Source organism: Salminus brasiliensis, chromosome 6, assembly GCF_030463535.1.
Source record: "Salminus brasiliensis chromosome 6, fSalBra1.hap2, whole genome shotgun sequence".
Classification (NCBI taxonomy): Eukaryota; Metazoa; Chordata; class Actinopteri; order Characiformes; family Bryconidae; genus Salminus; species Salminus brasiliensis.
Window position 1 is genome coordinate 35,194,402 of NC_132883.1, and position 21,194 is coordinate 35,215,595.

Here is a 21,194-nt window from a genome sequence, read left to right on the forward strand (position 1 = left end):
TCTAATTTATAACACAGACGTCAGAGCTCTGAGTGAATATGAATATACTCAATGTGAGCATCAAGCTTCTGAAAATTATGATGATGATATATAAGGAGTTTTTTGTTTGTTTTTTTACGGTGGGACTGCATCTCCTTGTACCCACTATTTATTGTCGGCAGTGCTTTCCTTTCAATCTGATAAATAATATTATTGTAATTATTATTGTAATTTTAAAGAATTCGTAACTATATAATTACATAATCATGGAATTGTAAAAAAAAAACAATAAACAAAACAACAACACCACAATAATTCCTGCAATATTTTCTCAAAAAAAATATTTATAGATAAAAATATTTATATAAATTATCGTATTTTCTTTCACTTTTCAAGCACGTTAAAGAATGTTTTTTTTTCCCTAAATGCAAAAACAATATGCTAATTTATGTATAATATATATTAGTTCCCTAATGAATGAATATGGCCATATTCATATTCATTCATGTATATATATATATTCATATATTCATATAACTTACGGTATTTATAAATATGTGTATATATGATAGTATATAAGTACTTGATTGTGCGTGTTTTGCAAAAAAAAATGAAATAAAGAGAGATAAGAATGAAGAGCTGATCGTTGTGTTGTAGGGGAAGTTCAGTAGGTGGCGATGTTTATCTGTCTCTCCGCCTCAGCAGTGATTCAGTATGGCCAGGGAAGCACTTCCCCTGAAGGCGGAAGAAGCGGGGTTTTTTTCCGGTGGTTTAAAAACGCGCCGAGCAAATTTCAGGTTTGTAAATGATTTCATCCTTTCGTGAAACTGGGACCGATATCTGATCTGAATTCGGTCATTCCTTGCTTGTCCGTGTTCTGGTAATAATCCTCTCAGTGAACCTTTGAGGAAACGGGCCGCCGTGTTGATGTTTTAGAAGCCAAATGAACGCAGCTAACGGCTAACTGCTAAAACACGCTGGCTAGTGCGGCTAACAACAGCGGCGGCGGAGGAAAGTAAACTCCAGCTACTAGCACTACTATGTAATTTTCGCCTGCTGATTAAAATACTTCTTACCAAACAGACTGCCAGTGCCACCATACCGTCAGGTTTCACTAAGTCAATGGTTGAACATGCCACCTTAGCTGGAGCAACTTCTGTGGTTAGTTAGCTAGCTCGCTAACTTGTCTATGGAAGCCACCAGTCTGCTGCGCTTTAAGATAGCGATATAACTATAGCTATTGATCTAGCTAACTTGCTCAGATAAAGTGTATATTATTTAGATGTGGATTATATTAGTTGCTACTTAATGACTTCTAATTTATATTTAGCTCCCATACCGTCTTAAATCGCGCTGTTTAAGGTGGAACTCAGAATTCAACAAAAACAACCCCCCAAACATGCCTCTCCCCCTGTGAATCTGAGAAACTGCCTGTTTTGAAGCAATATCTGTGTCAGGATAACTGTGTTATGCTGGGGCTTTCTCGGAGTGCTTTTATTATTTATGGAGCAGTACTGAGCAAAAGTCTTGGGCATCTGAGAAAAGGATATGTAAAGCAGTGTGGTTCTGTGCTGTACGAATTTATTTGTACAAAAACCGAAAGCTAGAGAAAAGGCATGTAAACACAGGGTCTGTGTAAAATTAATCTGGATGTTTTAACTAGAAAATATTGTGCTAAATATCTTTAGGTGTCTCCCAGATCTACAAACAGTAGCTACATTTAACAGGATTACAAAGAAAACCAGGTGAGCTGTTGGTGCTAACAAGTTCTAATGTTATGTGGTATTTTGTTGGTGTTTTAAACCATTTCATGAATGCCTAAGACTTGTGCGCAGTACTGAATGTTCAGTTGACCTGGATCGTGACGATCAAACGGTTTTCTTTTATTTCTTTATTTTCAGTTATCTTTTCCCTCTCCTAACCTTATTCTGATGACTACAGATTTATGAAACCTAGTTGATAATTGTGTGGGCCTCATGATCAAGGTAGAGGCACAGGTGCACCTGTAGGTTGAAAAAGGAAAGGCAGGGGATTGCTTATGTGAACTTACTGTGGACCTGGCTACAGAGGTTGTCTAGAAATATATTCCCCCCCCCCCTAGGTTATTTTCTATTCAGCAGTGGTTTGTCACTCTTGTCTTGCAGCTGGTGGTGACTTGGAGCTGATGGGGGACGAAAAAGAGACCTGGAAAGTTAAAACGCTTGATGAAATTTTGCTGGAGAAGAAACGCAGACGAGAGCTTGAGGAGAAAACAGATCCCAAGCGCCTGAAAAATGTAGGTCAAGTTTTGCTTTTAAGTCACCGCATAGTTATTTGGAAGTTGCTGCAAAGGGGTTAAAACGTGATTGAGATGTCTGCTGGTCTGAGGTTGCTCCTTATAGATACAAAAATACAAAACTTGCTTACCAACTTCTAGTGAACTCTGGTTTGACCTACTTTACCTCCTTCAGTAGAGAACTTTGGCATTTCACCACTTCATATGGCTCATTCCACTGCATTACAAGTAAATAATTCGTGTTTTGTTGTTTTTTGTTTGTTTTTTGTTAAATGTGTGATACAGTAATTGTTCCTGGGACAACATACCTACATCACCATTAAATAGCTTTTAAAGAATTTATGCAGGTTAAACAGTCCTATGCACAGCTATGCAATAAGACATGATTGAATCAATGGGAGGATCCAGAGCAGGGAAGCAGCGTAGTGGAGAACCAGGTCCAGGAAGAGCTTTATTGAACATAATTTAACGTCCATATTATGCATCAATAATGCCCAGCTCCTGCTTTCTTGCCTTTTTTATTGGCCATTAAATGGTCTTGTTCATTTTTAGCATACTCTTTTATACTGTGCGTCTTGTTTTAAAGAGATAACCAGCTTTTAATTTGTTTATTTATTTTGTTTATACAAAGTGTTTAGTGGTTTAATGTAAAATTAGTTCATTGTAGAGGAAAATTGCAATTTCTTTACAGTGCTGGTGATGGAAACCAGTGGATGCAATGTTTACAAATAGAGCATGAAGCAGATAGACATTTTATTTACTGTCCTGTCACAACGTCCTGTCTCTAGGTCTGGTTTTATGTTTTCAAAATTAAAACTGTTACAAATCACTGATTGTGAAGAAAATGTAATCAATTTTGTCATATATGTCTATCTTTCTGTTTTCTGCTCACATACAAATTCTTACCATTTTTTGTATGACATCTGTTTACTTTTCAAGGATTTGGAATTGCTTATGCAACAGTGTTTGTGGACTACAGCTGCACTGCACAAACTCACTGTTTACACAAGGGTTAAGCTGCTTGGACTGAGGTCGTTGAGGACATGGTTGAAACAGCACATCAAACTGGCAGGAAGAATGATGGTGTGCTTGTTTGTGAATAACAGATGCTGTAATCCATGTTACGTTGTGGTTAAAGGAGTCCTCTATAAACCGAACATTGAACTCTGTGTTGAAGTTCTGCGGCTGTATTTATTATTTTTATTTTATTTATTTATTTTTTTATATATAGTTTTTAGACTTAAGTCACTGCTGGTGTTTAGTTAGTGTTCTACTGGAGAAAACTGGACCTTGAACCTGCTGAATGCTAAAAGAGACCTTCAGCTCTGTAGTTCTTCCACTACTGGGGAGATTAAATCATAGCTTTTTCCAGTTCCCAAATATAACCGTCTGGTACAGTAACAACCATTGACCACTAAGACAGTACTGATTCAGTACTTTCCTCAAAGAACTGTTTTGACTCAACAGCCTTGGAGTAGCTTAGCAAGCCGTATGAAAATAACATTGTTGTACTAATAATATACATTATTAGTACATCAATTTCTGAGGTGAAAAGGTAAGCCAAAAACAAGCCGTAGATCAGCAGTGACCTGAAATCTCACACAACAAAAGAAAGCTTTCTGCCTGAAGGACAAGGAGAAACAGCCCTCATCGCCCTCTCCATTGCTTCTGCCTTCCCACAGGCTACTACTTCTTAACATCAGAGCGTCTGAGGCACTATCAAGTGTATAAATGTGCAGCCATTACGTTTACCTAAAGTGATCACAGACTCCTCAACCCACCCACCACAGACTCCTACATCACCAGTCTGACCTTCACTTCTGAACCAAGGAAAAGAAAGAGCTAATGAAACTTTATGGCAGAACAGGGCTGTAGGACTGGATAGCCAGGGAACTGAAGCTATGTGCTGAGCAACTGGATGGAATCTTCCAGCACACCATGATCTGCAGACTGGAAAAGGTCCCAGTTATGTAAAAACCTGTAGTCTTGAATGACTTTTGACGAATGTGACATCACATAATGAAGACACTGGAGCGACCGATATTGGTATCAACCACGGTGCCCCTGCTTATCACAAAGCTGTTGAGGGATGCAAGTAGATGAAGCTCTTATTTCGTGTAGTTCCATGATCCTTGTAAATGAGATGGTGGTGCATCTCAGGATGATTATGGTGGTGAGAAGATCCCTGTGTCTGGGTGTAACTCTTGGATGATGGATTGCAATGGACCTGCAGCTTCGGTGCTGTATACAAGAAGAGCCTCTTGAGGAGACTATGGTCCTTTGTTGTCTGCACATCTCTGCTGTGAGTGTTCAGATAAGTCAAGGAGGTTGAACGTTCATTCAAGCTGGATTTCCTAAAAGCTGAACACAAGAACCCTGAACACAATGTTGCTCATCATGGGCAATACCACCCAACCCCCTTATGCTACTGTGGTGAAACAACAGAGGAGCTCATTCAGCATTGTGGAGTTGTTTTTACTAACTGCCAGTAGCACTGACATTTTGTTGCCACACTGATGCTACCTCCATAATACTTGAGTGAATGCAACGTTGCCCTCAACTTATCATTGAAGTGTAAATTTTTTTTATAGACCTTGTAAATCTGAACATAGCGGTTCAGTGGTTTTTCCCTTTGGTTTTTTTTCTCTAAAAGATATTTAATGTATGTGTAATATCTTTCTATATTCTCGTTGCTGTAATAACTGTTACATTTGGTTCCTTCGGGATCAGTAAAGGTCGGTCTGATTGACCGGCTAAACATTATACCCACATACATTATTATTAAAGCAGCCTATTCCCTTTCTTTCTCTTTGGACAGACGGATGATCGGGAATCCAAACGGGATACGCCGGAGGAAGGAGAACTGCGGGACCACAGAATGGAAATAACAATACGTAACTCTCCATACATGCGGGAGGACTCAACTGAAGACCGGTAGGAAGCAGAGCGCTTTGCTGTTTTTCTTCCACAACCTGTGCGTCCACACATCCTCCTCCTTTTTTTTTAAATTTATTTATTTATTTTTCTTTCTAGAGATGAGTGTGATTGCAAGTTGTTGTTCTGTAGGAGAGGGGCTAGTGTTTAATAGGGCTGGGCAATGTGGTGATCTTTGTCTTCTTGAAATGTAATATTTACATTGGCTGGTGTGGTGCAGCCAATAATCATCACTACTTGCCAGTAAGCTAGCACACTAAGGGAGACTGGGATTTGGAAGGGATGCTGTATTTAATATCTAGTGGAATTTAGTGGAACACACTTGATATTGTCAGAAAATACACTTAACGTGATCTGCTTGATTTTGTTTCCAGAGGAGAGGAAGATGAATCCCTGGCTATAAAGCCCCCACAGCAGATGGCGAGAAAAGACAAGTCATATCACAGGAAAGAAGAGAAGCGGAAGGATAAGAGGAGGCACCGTAGCCACTCCACAGAAGAAGGTGATCACTCTAACTGTGTAACTCTGACTTTGACCAGTGACCTGCTTGATATCTTTTCAAATACAAACTGTTAAATTTTGTGACTATAAATCATGTTTCCAAAGCTGGAAAACACATGCGCACCAAAGACAAAGAGAAGGAAAGAGAGAATGAGAGGCGGAAGAGGCAGTGGCAAGAGGACAACAAGGCTCGCAGAGACTATGAAAGGCAGAAGCGCCGCGATCAGGCCAGGGCCCATTCCCGCAGAGAGAGGTGATTTCAGAAACACACACTTTTCTATTGAGAGAAATAGTATTCTGTTTGTCCTTCCATGATATTTTATTTATTTATTTTTATGGTCATTTTATAGCGCATACTTTTCCCACTTTTGGGAAATTGAGAAATACTATTCATTATGGTGGTTTTCGCAAACCTCTTCTGGACATACCTGTGGAATATGTATTCGCTACTTAGTGGCTACACAGCACACATAAAAATGCCTTGCTTTGAATGAAAATTGCTTTGCACGTCAAAGCTGCTTAAGTCTTTTTTTTTTCCCATTTCCCTCACTTCCCAGGCAAATTACTCAGCCAGATAGTGAAAAAAGGTAAAAATGACTTTTTGAAATATGGGTTTTTTAAGGGGGGCACTCTGAGTGATAGTCAAAATGTATATTATCAATATATTGAATATAATGAATTTAATATAAGTAAATATGAAAAGCTAAAAAACCAAATGTTGCTAGCATTACTTTCCTTGTTTTGTCCGTTTTTGTTTGTTCTAAATTGTGAATGGCTTTATTATATCAACAAAGTAATTGAATATTCTCAAATGTTTTTGTAGCCTTAAATCAGTTTAACGTTCTTTGGTTTTTGCACTGCTCTTGCAGTGAGATTTTCTTGGTTAAAGACTGGAGGGGGGAGGCTTTTTGATGTAGCTTTAAAAAACAAAAAAACAACAAAAAAAAAAAACACAAAACAAAACTGCAACTTCCACTCTGGCCTGGGGTCATGAGTTTGAATCCCAAGCTATGCCACTTTATCATCAGTGGCTGGAGTCAGAGAGAGAGCACAATTGGCCATGCTCTCTTTGGGTGGGTAGATGGTGCTCTCTCCTCATCATTCTTAAAGTGATGTTGGAGGCACAGGCCTCTATTAGCTGGTGCAGTGCAGCTGGGGACCATGTGCTTTTCTCAGAGTCTGTCAGCTGCCTGGCAATGCTTCATTGGTGGCAGTTCGAAAAGAGGAGGTGGCTGTCTTTCCCATGTATCAGAGAGCAGTCCTTAAACCCCCCCCCCCCCCCATGTTGGGAGAATTGCTAGTGCTAGGGAAAGCTATGAATGGGTGGGTTAATTGGCAGCACCAAAGTGGGAGGAAAAGGGAAAATTTTACATAAAAAAAGAAACTACAACCTTTTTGTTAGCCCGCTGGTGAATGCAGAAGAACTCCTGATAGGTGTTCTTTAACATCATTTGAGAATTTACAGTAGTTGTTACCTGACAGTTGTCTAGACGGAACATAGATTGACGAAACTGCAAAATATACAAAATCATGCATTTTGACCAAGTGATTGGGCTCAGGGGTACAATGCCTTATGCCTAGTACATAACATGATAATGTGCTTTATGTTCTAGTTTTGGGACAGAACGCCCCCTTAATTGAGCTAGACAAATGGAGCCCAAATTGTCATTTATGTTCGACTGTATAGTCTGTCCTTTTGAGCAGAATGTCCTTTTATAAACTTTTGCTTGGGTGTTCTTGTCCTGGGCACCAAAATAGACTCAATAATCTCTGGAGTCTAAACTACCCTTAGAAATGTCAGGCCAGCTTAGATGAATCAAATGTGGGAATGACTTTTATGGCTATAGATGCTGTAACTCATGAATGCTTTGTTCAGTCTTTTTCAAACTTGGTACAAAGCTACCACAGGGAGTGCTGTAGAATCCATGTGGCATAGAGAGTCTGTCATTTGCTTGTTACGTGCTAGAATGTACCCTTGGTTTAATGTTTCAGCGTGTGTTCTGTTTCTTTATGAACCTACACTGCCCATCAAAAGTTATAGTGAGCTATAAAATATGTAACTTGTTTTGTCAGTTTACAGTAACGTAATAGGAATTGATTGCTACACTGTTTAGATCTTGCTGTTTTTTTTCTGTTCCAAATAAGTGCAGCCATGGAAATACTATAATGTCTCAGGATAGAATGTGTTTCATAATACTGGCTCAGAAGAGAAGACTTCATAACAAGGAAGGCACTTTGAGGATAATTAATGTGTCCCTAGACTTTTGATGGCCTGTGTGTGTGTGTGTGTGTGTGTGTGTGTGTGTGTGTGTGTGTATATACTTAATACTATTGAAAATACTGCATTGATATATTTACACACACACACTAATATATATATATATATATATATATATATATATATATATATATATATATATATATATATATATATATATATATATTAGTGTGTGTGTGTGTGTGTGTGTGTGTAAATATATCAATGCAGTATTTTCAATAGTATTAAGGTTCATGTGCTAAAGAACTGCTGGCCTAGAGTAGTGAGCCATTTATTGATATGGTTGGTGTAAGTGTTAGTCTTGACTGAACAGCCATGGCTAGACCTGGCTGGTACTAACCCTATCTGTGTAAATGTTTGGGGTTCGTGGAGATCTGCTGACCGGCTTCCCCCGTTTCCCTCGGCCTGCAGGGACCGGCTGGAGCAGCTGGAGCGCCAGCGGGAGAGGGAGAGAAAGCTGCGAGAGCAGCAGCAGAAAGAACAGAGGGAGCAGCGTGAGCAAAAGGAGAGAGAAAGGAGGGCTGAGGAGCGACGCAAAGAACGGGATACACGGCGAGAAGGTGTGAAGGAGAAAATGCACATTCTTAGTATGCGATGTTTGTGATGAGGTCTGGTTAAAATAACAGCTATTCTTACAGCTGTTTGTCATTAAAACCTGGAGACAGTAAACTTGAAGATAATTGATAATTTGCACACCAAACTTGTTTCAGGTTTCTTCTAGATACATCTAGATACTATTACTGTTTACTTTAAAATAAAATTTTGCACAAATTTAGACAGGGAGCAAACCCTTTCACAGCACTGTACCTGCTTTGTGTCAGTTACTGCGTCAGGTAGTACTTGTAGACATTGCTCTAGGGTGTACAAGTATCACATTTAGTAATTTACAGTCCATATTGATTTGTGTGAAGTACATTCAACAGTACTGTGTCTCTAGGCCCTGTCTCTCACCACCGAGGCACTACAGTGGAAGAGTATGGAGACAAAAGTAAGCCTCGGCACCGAAGTCGAAGCCGGAGCCCTGTTCGTCAGCAGAGAGAACAGAGACCGGAGAGCAGTGAACAGCGCCGGACAGGTGAGATAAATGGCAATATATGTACGATTGTTCATTTTTACTGAACAGCAAAACAAATGCACAACTTCCTTCAATGATCCTTCAGTAATTAGCTTTACTGACCTATTTCTGTGACACAGCAAAACCTTTCATGCCAGTGTTCACACCGGTCTTCGCCCGCACCTGATCTAAGAAGTTTTTGCTCCGCTTTGTCAGAAGCTAATTTCTCAGATCTTTTTCCTTGTTGTCTCCTTGACGGTGTGCATAGACACACATGCACAGTGTGACCTGCCCCTCCCCTTCCCCCGTTCTGTGCCCCCGTTGCTGGAATAGTGTTGTTTCTCGTTCCTCGTGCCACTGTGTTTTTCACATTTTCAGAGTCAGGGCTGAGTACGGACACATCGTATTACAGCACCTTTAAGCATAGTCAGACGTTCAGCATTTATATGAAAATACCTTGAGTAGGGAGTCACGATGAGTGGCTTAAATAAATGAATAAAAGGTAGATTAACATGTTATCTACTGTTACAAGATTCAAATAAATCTTGTTAAACTGAAAATGACCAAATTAAATCCAATTGTTGGAACTTGACTTCACCTCAAACTGAAATATAAGTCAATGTCCTGACCATGTGAACATTCGGGTACTAAAATTTCTGGTCCTGTGGTGATTTTATATGTTTGAAGACAAAAGGGCTCTTTACCCCTGTAATCCAAAGGGGAATGTGTCTTGAGCAATATATTCCTCACAGCCAAAGCCACAGCAGCATGATGCTGTAAAAGGAATTCATGACACTAATTTGCTTTAACAAACTATTAAACAATTAGGCTACTTTATTTTCTGAGAGTGTTGTTAACATTTACACTTTATTTGAATAAAGGATTTTATTTTACACTGGGATTGACTTTAAACTTATATTACAAAAATAAAGTTAAATAAGACCTAATAGACCACTGATAGAAACTGTAAAGGCCACATGAGGATTTTTATGCATAAGCTATAAATCCTCATTAACTTTTCTATGCTCCTACTTAATGCCCTCCCCTGTTTTTGGAAAGACGTTCTTTAGGTTTTGCCGTCTCAAGCCTTCGGACCCAACCAGAGAAATATTATATATTTCTATTATTAGGTTACATCATGGGTTACATCATAGAAGAGGGATTCAGGCAACATAGTTTCCGTGCTGGGTCTTGGAACCAAATAAACTCTCCGTTTTGATTTTATGTGGATGTTCTTCCAGACAGGGCCTTTATGCAGATGATCACTCCATGAGGCCTGATAAACCGCAAATAGCCTGAAAGGTTTGGCCTGAGTTTAACGTAGGAGCCATAGTCCTCTCTAGGATTTGCAAATTTGTTGTTTACCCTGTATACCATAGGGAAACATGATGCTTACAGTGTGGAATGGCCTGATAAAATCTAAAAATGTGTTAAAATGATAAAATGTATAGTGTGTTTAAAGTTGACTTAAAGTTGAATCTTAATGTCTTGTCTACTAAGTATTTTAAAATTAATGAATACCATCGTCGCCTGTTACTGTGTTGTAGAAGATTGTGTTTTTGGGTCACTTTAACATGGCCAAAGGACCTGTGCTGGGCAGTAATGTAATTCATGGCAAGTCATTAGAGTACATGGTGCTCAAAAAAACATCCAGATATCAAGGCATCCTGATTGAATCTTGTCCCAGTCCAGCTTAACCTAATATATTCTCTACTGTTTTTAAACTGTAATAAATAGACCCTACTAGTACATTATCTTTTTATGCCTATTTAGATATTTAGAGTACATACCAGGTTGTTTCCACACTGTAAAAAGTTCAGCCAGAGTCTTTCCTACAACTCTTAATAGGCTAGTCTAGCCCAGCTTGTGTCGTAATAAGACACTTTTTGTGGCGTGTGCTAGCTATTAGCGTTCCCTCACTGGCGGGGTATGTCCTGTGGTGTGCTGCGCAGAGACAATTAGATCAGCAAGTTCCCTTTTTCTTGTTTTATTATATTATTTGTGAGGTCACTGTAAAAGAGATAAGCATTTGTTGAATCAGTGTTATGTAACATTACGGATGATAACCATAGTCTGTAATGGAAAACGCTTCCTTATTTTATTAATTAATTTCCTTATAGTATTGTTCTTGCTGTGAAGATGCAACAATATACATTTGAATGGTTTTAGTTAAATAACACACAAAAAACTTAAGTGTAATAAGGTATTTAGAATGGACTTGACACACCATAATTTTCAGTGCTGTTTTTTACTTTGCTGTTATAAGATGGTTTCCTATTATTTATTTATTCATTTATTTATGTTGTCTCCACAGTTAAAGAAGAGAAACCAGAGAGTAGAGACTTGCTCTCTGATCTTCAGGATATCAGTGACAGTGAGAGAAAGACCAGTACAGCAGAGTCCTCAATAGGTAAGAACCAAACAGGCACATATGTGCCCAGAAACTAAGGATGGACAATATGATGAAATGTATCACAATACACATGAGCACAGACATGAGCAGATATTTATTTATTCAAAATGTGCTGTATTTATCCAATTAAGTTAGACTAATTACATGGTTTTTAATGAAATATGCAGTTGATCAGTGATATCCTCAACATGCTTAGAAAAGCATACTGTATCACAAAAGATATCGCAATTCAATGAAATATCGTCACATTCTCCACCCTTTTTAGAAACTATCCCAAGTTTAGGCTGTGTAAATTCCTAGAGTGTTTAGACATCTAATCTGAACTGAGAGATCCAGTTATACAAGAAGGTAATTTAACTGTGGGGTGCCAAATACCTTTTCCCCTGTTTAACTAAACTTATACACATTGTATTATGCAGTGTGTTATGTAGAGACACACCTGTACACATCTACACATGTCACACAGATTCAGCAAACTGCTCTAATTATTTTCAGAATATTTTGAATTTGTGTGAGAAATACAATTGTAGACTCTGATACAGCATGCTTGCTTACATATGTCTGTACTGTGCCTGCATTTTTAAAATTTATTTCTTTTTTTTTTGGATTTGATTTGTGTTCGTTCCTGTATTTAAAGGTTCAGGGTCTGGCTCAGAGGAGGATGACGATGATGAAGAAGAAGAAGAAGAGGAGGAGGAGTCGAGTAGCCAGAGTGAAGGAGATGAAGAGGGAGAGTCGGGCTCAGATTCCGGGTCTGATCAAAGTGCAGGTTGGCGTCATTAGACTTGTTAAATGTTCAGTTTATTTCAAATGTAAACCAATATCCCTTGTAATTAGTAAGTTCAGCTTCTATAGCGCGCGCACACACACAACTGCTAATCTCAATAGAAGTGGAGAACGCTGGAGAAGCCACACATTAGCCTAAGCTGAGCTGAATGTCAGTTAATGGAGTAGAAAGGCCACCAGCATTGGCAGAAATTTGTTCTCTGCAGTGGATGAGCTCCATCCACTACCTTGGTGGGTGTGATTTTGGTTTAAGTCTCATCTAGAACTTCTCATGCGACATCAGCATGTGACCTTTTTTAATTGTTTAATTGATAAATGCAATCAGATCCTCACTGCGATGTTCCATCATATATATAATGTAAAGCTTTCCCAGGAGAGTAAATACTGCAGGAAAGAGAAGACAAGCTCCCTATTAGAACTCTTTATTCCAGAAGACGCCTTGGATGTGCAGGTGTCAACAATCGTTTGGACACATGTTCACAGTACAGGTTACATTACTCAAACCAAAGGAAGGGGCAAAAAAAAGATCAGTTTTGTGCTCTCTCCCAGTTAAATCTGGCAGCGGAGTTCGCTAAATGATAAAGCAGCTTGGAGTTACCTGTTCAAGTTGTGGAAAGGGGAAGTAGTTAAGACATGCAAGGAATCTCACTAAAATAACCAAGCTATAGATTATGGGAATTGTATAAGTGTATGAATGTTTATGCACGTTTAAATGTGTGAAGGTTTTTTTCATTCATTCGATAGATTACGTTAGTGATGAAGAACAATCAGATGGGGAAGAAGAAGAGAGAGAGAACGGCAACCACATACCTCCTGGTGAGAATGGTCTTTCACAACCACAATCTGTATGAATTATTTCAGCCTCATGGCTGAATTAGTTTTATTTGTATATATTTATTTATTTTTTTAATTTAAGCTCAGATACAATAATGCTGTTAAAATGCAGATCACAAGAAAAGCAAGATTGAAGACGGGAAAAATGAAGTTTATCAAATAATAAAATGGGGTAGTCTATCAATAACATTTTTTACAAGTTTTACTGTTTTGTAGTAGTGAACGAAGAAGAAGGGAAGTGTATGCTTGTTAGAATCTAATCTCTACACAGCTACTCTGATTAAAAATAATCTAGCCAGAAGTTCGAAAATCTGGAAAACCTGAAAAAAAAGTAATGGAAATTCTTTATCTAAAAATGCCCTGGAAATAATGAGATCCTGCAAATGTTAAGATGCACAGCCCTTAGATGCCACGATTATTTATTTTTTTCTTTTAGCTATCCGATCGTCAGTGTATTCACATTTTTCTTTAGAGTTTCTTGCTGGCTAGCATCAGTCAGCTGTATGAAGTCTAGCTGCGTTAATTTGCTCCAAATTTGATGACAGATGTACACATTTTAATGACGTAAGGCACTTCTTAAACTTGTTTATCATGAATGAGTACGTTGTCTGTCTAAGCTGCAACTTGATTTTCATTTTTTATGCCGCAGTTATTTTACTGTCTACCAAAATAACACTAGACTGTCCTTCTTCAGGCATTGCTCTGAAACTAATGAGCATCACATTTGAAAAACACTGAAAGATTCTGTTTTTTTATCATGTAATAAATGAAGTGATAAACAATATTTTTGTCATTTTTAGGCCATTTTATGCCATGCATAAAATACAGTAACATAGTTATGCTGTTGCTTGCATTTTAAAGACCAAAGAATAATCAGACATTGGAATTGGAATCTAAAAAATATTTAAATATGACCTACAGACTCATTCATGTAAATGGACTCTCCTCAGTAAATAAAATGGGGGGGGGGGGGGGGGGGGAGAATGATTGAGGCCATGTCCAATTATTTTACCTGAAAAATCAGATTGTTGTTGGGCCATGCAGCACCACCTAACTACTTCATGCCTGAAAATGCTCTTTTTTCCCTCTCACATTAGAGCAAATAATATTTGCATTGAAGGCTTGTGCTGCGGTTTAGTTTGTTATTCATGGTGTTCGTTTATGTGACCTTATCGAGTTGTATATATCCATGTTTCAGGATGCAGGTCCAGTCACATTTAAATATATATATTTTTTCAGTCCCAGAATCACGCTTTGATCACGACTCTGAGGAGAGTGTTGAGGAAGAAGAGGGAGAGGAAGGAGAAGAAATGGGGGATGTAACCCCTCAATCTCATTCTCAGTCCGCCACACCAGAGGACAATTATATCCCAGACTCTCCTCCTGTTTCACCTGTAGAACTGAAAAAAGAGCTGCCTAAATATCTCCCAGCCTTGCAGGTACACAACAGGGGTGTCACCTTATGACTTCTAAGTTTAATTTAAATGAGAATGTGTGTCTGTTCTCTACATTGGTCCAGTTTAAGACATTTAAATGCTTCATTAAATGTTGCAAGCCTTCATGGCACAAATACAAGTGCTGCATTTCGGCTTTGTTTTTAGGGCTGTCGTAGTGTGGAGGAATTCCAGTGTTTGAACCGCATTGAAGAAGGCACTTACGGAGTGGTGTACAGAGCCAAAGACAAAAAGACGGATGAAATTGTGGCCCTCAAGAGGTTAAAGATGGAGAAAGAAAAGGAGGGATTTCCCATAACTTCACTTCGAGAGATCAATACTATCCTGAAGGCCCAGCACTCCAACATAGTCACTGTCAGAGTGAGTTATACCGTATTCTTTATATTTGCCTGCTTTAGGCATTGGACGTTTGTGGCGTTGTTCAAGCTGGAATCGTGTTTGACCCAAGACAGGAATTGTAATGCTATGGTTATACAGTTCCACTCCAACTAGGACCTACATCAAGAGTTTTCCAAGTTGAGTTTACTGTAGTTTGGTATAGGTATGGTTGTGATGTTGGGTAATAGCCCTGACTTTTCTAACTGTCCTTCTTGTAGGAAATTGTTGTGGGCAGTAATATGGATAAGATCTACATAGTGATGAACTATGTAGAGCATGACCTAAAGAGCCTAATGGAAACTATGAAACAGCCTTTCCTCCCAGGTGAGTACCCATATAAATATAAAATAATATATATTTATTTATTTATTTATTTATTTATTTTTTTATTTTATTTTTTTTTTTTTAAATGCAAGGTCAAGTGTATTATATTACAGATCGTTGTTCAATCAACTGTGTTCTCTCTTCCTTTAGGTGAAGTGAAGACGCTGATGATTCAGCTGTTAAGAGGTGTTCGCCATCTCCATGACAATTGGATCCTACATCGTGACCTCAAGACTTCTAACCTGTTGTTGAGCCACAAAGGAATTTTAAAGGTGTCAGACCGGTCCTTTCAGAAGATAGCTTCTTAAAATATTTTTTTATATTTTTCTAAAGCAATTTTGTATAAAAATACTAAATTTCTATCAAATAGTTTGGTGTGGTTTCTGTATTCTTCAGATTGGAGATTTTGGGCTTGCGCGAGAGTACGGCTCCCCACTGAAACCTTATACTCCTGTGGTGGTCACCCTATGGTACCGTAGCCCAGACCTGCTTTTGGGGGCGAAGGTTAGTGAGCAGTCATTTAGTATCCCTTAGATCCTCAGTCCCAACAGTGGGACATTCAATATAGGACATGGAAATTACTTATGAGGGACAAGAACTGCTAAGAATATCTACTATGAAACCAAAAGTCAAATTGTAGTGTTTCCAAGGAATATTCAGAACATTTGAATTTAGGAAGTGTAAAGTGTTTCAATTTCTTTTTCTTGACAGGAGTACTCCACAGCTGTGGACATGTGGTCAGTGGGTTGCATATTTGGCGAGCTCCTTACCCAGAAACCACTCTTCCCAGGAAAGTCAGAGATTGACCAAATCAACAAAATATTTAAGGTGAGCTTTAGAGTTTTGAGCATTTGAAATATATTTTTATTTTTTTATTTACTGTGCATGATTAGTCTGGGGAAATAAAGGCAGTGTTTTCCAACTTTAACACATCCATTACAATGATGATTCATCTGACCACAGGGTGCACGTTTTATGAGGAAACTCCTCATTCTTGTAAACACAAAGCAGTTATTGCACATTTGCCACGCCAACACACAGATCCCAAATAAACATACTCCAGCTAGATGAACTGTCTAAGTGAACAAAACTAAAACTACATTAAGTGTATTGACATTTAGAGTCAGTGTTTGGATATTGTGTGTGATTTTTCTTTTTTCCTGTAATGTAGGACCTCGGTTCTCCCAGTGAGAAGATCTGGCCAGGCTACAATGAGTTGCCTGCTGTGAAGAAGATGACTTTTACAGAGTACCCCTATAACAACCTGCGCAAGCGCTTTGGAGCACTGCTGTCTGACCAGGGCTTTGACCTCATGAACAAGTAAGTCTTCAGTTGCATAGGGTGCTTTTTGAGTGTGTCAGTGAAACGTGAGCACATACGAAAAGTAGAGTCAAGTACTATTAAAGCTGGATTGTTTTTACCAGAGGAGTTTCTGAAAGAGATTTGACTGGATGAAGTATCTGTTTTATTTCCCCGCTTTGGAACAGATAGCCTGGGTGCTCACGTCAGTATTACACAACAGGCAACACACAGTATTAATAACATAATGCTCTACAGCTGTGTCTGTTAATTGGTAGAGATGAACGCTGTAATCCTGTGAACTTTGTACTCCACCAGGGAGCAGTGTAGAGCTGCATCATATGGTTTGGTACAGAGTTTCTTATTGGTTTGTCCGAAGAAGAAGGCATCGAAAGACTGTACCCGGCTAAGGGCTGCCGATCACCATATTACCACTCCGTCGTTATGCCGTAAAATGGTGTGGCCAGGCTTGTAAAGTTGTAAAGCTACGGTCAAAATAGAAGATTATTTTTCATCTTAAAGACATTCGATTTTTATGTGCATCTCGGGAGTAAGCTGTTTGAAGGCATTACAGCCTGTAGCTATAGAGAGTCCTATAGTAGATGTTGTTTTGGTGGTGGTATGTAGTGTAGTGTTGCATTATGATGAGGTCCACTCAGATGGGTCTACTATTGCTAAAGGAGCTCTGGGTTTAACCAGAGACAGGAGGTTATTCTGTGGATTTATTACCGCTATATTCATACTGATTAAGGTCACATATCTGGTCAGTAAGACTCATGTGGCCTCTACTGTTGCACATTGAGGTTCTTAGAATTCTTAATGTAAGGCTCTCTTCAGTGTAAATATCACAGCTTTGTTTCAAATACCACATGTGTGTGCGTCTGTGAGTGCTGTAATGCAATGCATGCAGTATGTCAGCAAGTGAACTTGCCATTGGTTTGTGTTTGGTCTGTCTGGAGCAGCAGGAGCTCCTCTCGCTGAGTAGTCTGTTTGGCCTGCTGCTAGACACAGGGCAGACAGAAACAGCAGCCAAATTACACATGCTAGACTGCGCCAGAAAAAAGGAACCCTTTGCGTTAATTCTGCTTCATCCATGGCTTTATCAGCAGCGTCCATACATTGCCTCATGCGCTGGTTGGCAATTATCTGATGTTAACATTTTACTTTATTTGTGTATTGTGCAATATTCAGACTTATCTTCCGACACATTCTCCATTTCCCCCTAATGCGAGACAACATTTGGATTCGCTGCCATAGCTCTGTGGAAGCTGCCAAAAAATAAACATGTTTGTAGCAAATCTCCAGCATCTATCTCTCCCCAAGAGTAGCACTCTGCAATTTTGGAAAATGATATTCACTTTTTTCCAAGCTCTAAAACGCAGTGCAAATGTGCTTTTGGTTATGTGGGATCTTAATATTTTGAATTGTACATAGTAAGATAGAGGCTGACTATTTAGGTAAGTGGTGATGGCAAAGTTTGCTGACCTACAGGAAAAAAAAAAAGAAAGAAAAAAGGCAGACATGTGACCCTGGATGTTTAGTAAAGATGTAGAGGTTGCACAAAATGTATGCATCTCAAGTGTTCAGAACCACTTTTTTGCTTTTGAGACTACTCTCATGCAGATGATTAACTTGGCACACCGAGTGTTAGGGTAGCACTGCAAATTTATTGTACTGAACATCTGCCAAGTGGAAATTTAAGGTTGACAGGATGGGGAAGTGAATGAAGAACTGAACCTGGCATGACCAGTGGGTAATGGATTAGTATTAGGGAGCAAGATTTTCATTTTTGAGGTGTGTGAACATTTTATACTGCTCAGATATAGTATCAGAGTACCAGAGTGTTATGCTTTCATGCAGTTGTTTTATTTTAACCTATTGTGCACCTGTGGTGTGTGTGTGTGTGTGTGTGTGTGTGTGTGTGTGTGTATATATATATATATATATATATATATATATATATATATATATATATATATATATATATATATATTTATAATTTTTTTTTTTTTTTTTTAATAAATCAAATCTGCCTTTTCTTAGATTCCTGACTTACTGCCCTGCTAAGCGGATTAGTGCGGAAGAGGCCTTGAAGCACGAGTATTTCCGGGAAACACCGCTCCCCATTGAGCCATCCATGTTCCCCACTTGGCCGGCAAAGAGTGAGCAGCAGCGGGTGAAGAGAGGAACCAGCCCCCAACCCCCTGAGGGAGGTTTGGGCTACAGCCAGCTGGTATGAAAAACCATAACTAACTTGCCAGTAATGTGCCTGGAAGGCTTTACTGTACATTCAGAATCAGAATCACTTCATTTGCAGTGTTCTTCACCTGATATTACTGTCGATTAGACAAGGAGCCCTGTTCATTTTAGTCCATTTCTTCAGCAGGTTCATCAGGGGTTTAAAACCGTAGTTCAGCCATAGTTTTTCCCTCCATCCCAATTTTAATCCATCAGCCACGTGTTTGGTGTCTGCTTTCTAAATTCTAAAAACAAATGTATGGGTGTATGTAAGCTTCTAGATAGTGTCTGTCCTTTAAAAGCCTTCATTTGTTTTTCTGTTTAAATGTACTGTGACTGGGCTGTATGTTGACATGTTGGTGTCCTTACCCTCCTTAAGGATTCATTTAAATGGCTGCAAATTCTTAGTCCACCGTGCTGTATAGAATACAGGTCCAAGAAAGTAAAAAGTCCAAGAATCACACATTACAAACTAGAAATCTTTTGCAAGGAAAAATGGCTAAAAATCCTCCAATCAAGAATTGACTCCTCATCTTTTACTTTACTTGGGTAACACATTTTGACAGGTGTGTGTGAATAACTTCCATTCTGATTGGCTACCTTGTCTGGTGCTTCATTTAAAAAGCCACCTGCTGTTCTTTTTTTGTAGTCTCTGTTCCCTTGTTAGTTTCTATGTGTTTATCTGAATGTGCCCACCCCCCCCCCACCCCCCCATTACGTATACTTATGTTTGTTACCCTCTTGACATATGGACATAATGTCAGTTATTTCTGTAAATAAGTGTATACAGTCTATACAGAGGGGTGACCACCTGGCCTAAAATGTTATCTTCAGAATTGGGGCAGAGGGGGGCACAAATTGTGAATTCTGAATACTGTTTAAAGCAGCGAAAATGTCAGACACTACAAGTGTTTAGGTTGGGGAATCTAAATACGGATAGTTTGGCCTTTTCATTTGATTTTATTATATGTCACTTATCTTGACATCTTTCCATGTCCTCTTCAGGGTGATGACGATCTGAAAGACACTGGTTTCCACCTGACTACAGCTAACCAAGGACTGTCCAAGTCTGGTCCAGGATTTAGTCTGAAGTTTTGAGCTTCTGCCCCATCTCCACTCAGAGCAAAGGGAATTCTTGCTGTCTTTGTGGCACTAATGCCAGGACTTGATTCGAGAGAGACTTACTGAAAGCAGATCATGACCCCCTTCCTCTGAGCCTCGATGAGATACAGACGGACTCTTGCAAACTGTTCTCCCGGGAGACTAAGAGAACTTCAGAGACGTTCTGCTGCTTCATGTTCACGCTTGTTCTTCTAGCGGTTGGAAGCAATTTACTGCTCTTCTGTCATACAAGCCCAGATCAGGACTCTGGATTCAGATGTCAGTGCATGGTGTACTTTTTATATCCCATTTGTCCTTGTCCTTATCATTTTCTCAGAACCACCTGCTGTTTTCTTGTTTCTTTTTTGTGTTGGTTTGAAGTTGAAGTCACATCAGAGCTTCATGGATTTTGAATTTCAAACCTGGTTTTTAAGCAGCTGGTGAGGGACCATTCACCTGCACACTCTCTCCTACATAATTTGGATCCATAACAGTAGTGGCCAGAATGCACCGGAATAATCTGTGACTGGCACAGGTGACGTTAAGTTGCAAGAAATAAACTATTTGCGAGTAGTCTTTTGAAGGCTCTTGGTGTGTTGCCCCCCCCCCCCCCCCTCCCTTTTTTTTGTCGTCCCAAGTGTAAGAAACAGTTGAGAGGAGAAAGGAAGCTGAGTTTTAAAACAGAAACGACAAGAAAGAGGGGGAAAAAAACACCAGCCAGCCTTGAAAGCAGCCCCAGCACCAGATGTCCAAAAATGATGTCATTCTTTGCACTGCACATACTCTGTACAATCAAGAGATCTTTGTCTGCCTTCCTCGTTTTGTTAGAGAAGAAGCCACAGTGACTTTCCTTTCAAGGCGATTTTCTCCATTTTAGTCATCAGCACTTAATGATTTGGGCATTTAAAAAGAAACTTTCAGTGATTAATAAAAGCAGCTCTGTCCCCCTTTTTTTTCTTTTTTTTTTGAGAGAGAGATTATATAATTTCTCCAAGTCCTTGTTTCATGCTGGACTTCTGGATTTCTGAAGTTTCCCTGGCTCTCTTACTGAACATTAGTCTGCTTGTATTTCCACTCACTAAATTGCTAGCGTGTCTTAAATCAACACGGTTGCCAATTAAGTGTTGGAAACTTGCGGATTAGCTACTGAGATTTAGCTGGTCGACTTCTGAAGTGCCGCTGGTGGTCAACGTGACGTAAATCTTTTAGCACGGTCATTACCAGAAGGCACTGGCAGACACTAGTTAATGATGTCTGCAAAGGATATGGCTAGCATAAATAATAGATCAGCGCCAAGTACTTCAGAATGGGCTGCATGCTGAAGATGCTAGTTAGCTGTGGCTCAG

General features: G+C 39.2%; 1 protein-coding gene across 5 annotated transcripts; it reads left to right on the forward strand.

Annotated features, from left to right (window-relative positions):
- Positions 1-698: 698 nt before the first annotated feature.
- On the forward strand, positions 699-20,421 carry cdk11b (cyclin dependent kinase 11B). Of its 5 annotated transcripts, none has more exons than XM_072682191.1 (20): positions 699-776; positions 2,124-2,254; positions 5,073-5,188; positions 5,563-5,690; positions 5,795-5,942; positions 6,247-6,276; positions 8,340-8,527; positions 8,905-9,042; positions 11,336-11,431; positions 12,072-12,203; positions 12,965-13,036; positions 14,294-14,493; positions 14,656-14,868; positions 15,105-15,210; positions 15,361-15,482; positions 15,607-15,714; positions 15,922-16,038; positions 16,382-16,530; positions 18,553-18,742; positions 19,753-20,421. In XM_072682191.1, exons 2-20 carry the CDS (start codon positions 2,144-2,146, stop codon positions 19,843-19,845), a joined length of 2,457 nt encoding a protein of 818 aa, XP_072538292.1. In that variant the 5' UTR covers positions 699-776; positions 2,124-2,143; the 3' UTR covers positions 19,846-20,421. The 5 variants fall into 5 exon arrangements, with proteins under 5 accessions (XP_072538292.1, XP_072538295.1, XP_072538294.1 ...); XM_072682194.1 differs by having other exon boundaries at positions 8,379-8,527; XM_072682192.1 differs by lacking the exon at positions 699-776 and adding an exon at positions 1,671-1,724.
- Positions 20,422-21,194: the final 773 nt, after the last annotated feature.

Coding starts and splice junctions, on each gene's coding strand:
- cdk11b (XM_072682191.1), top strand. CDS start 2,144: ATGGGGGACGAAAAAGAGACCTGGAAAGTTAAAACGCTTGATGAAATT. Junction 5,943..6,246: donor GCCCATTCCCGCAGAGAGAG/GTGATTTCAGAA, acceptor CTCACTTCCCAG/GCAAATTACTCAGCCAGATA. Junction 13,037..14,293: donor CGGCAACCACATACCTCCTG/GTGAGAATGGTC, acceptor ATATTTTTTCAG/TCCCAGAATCACGCTTTGAT.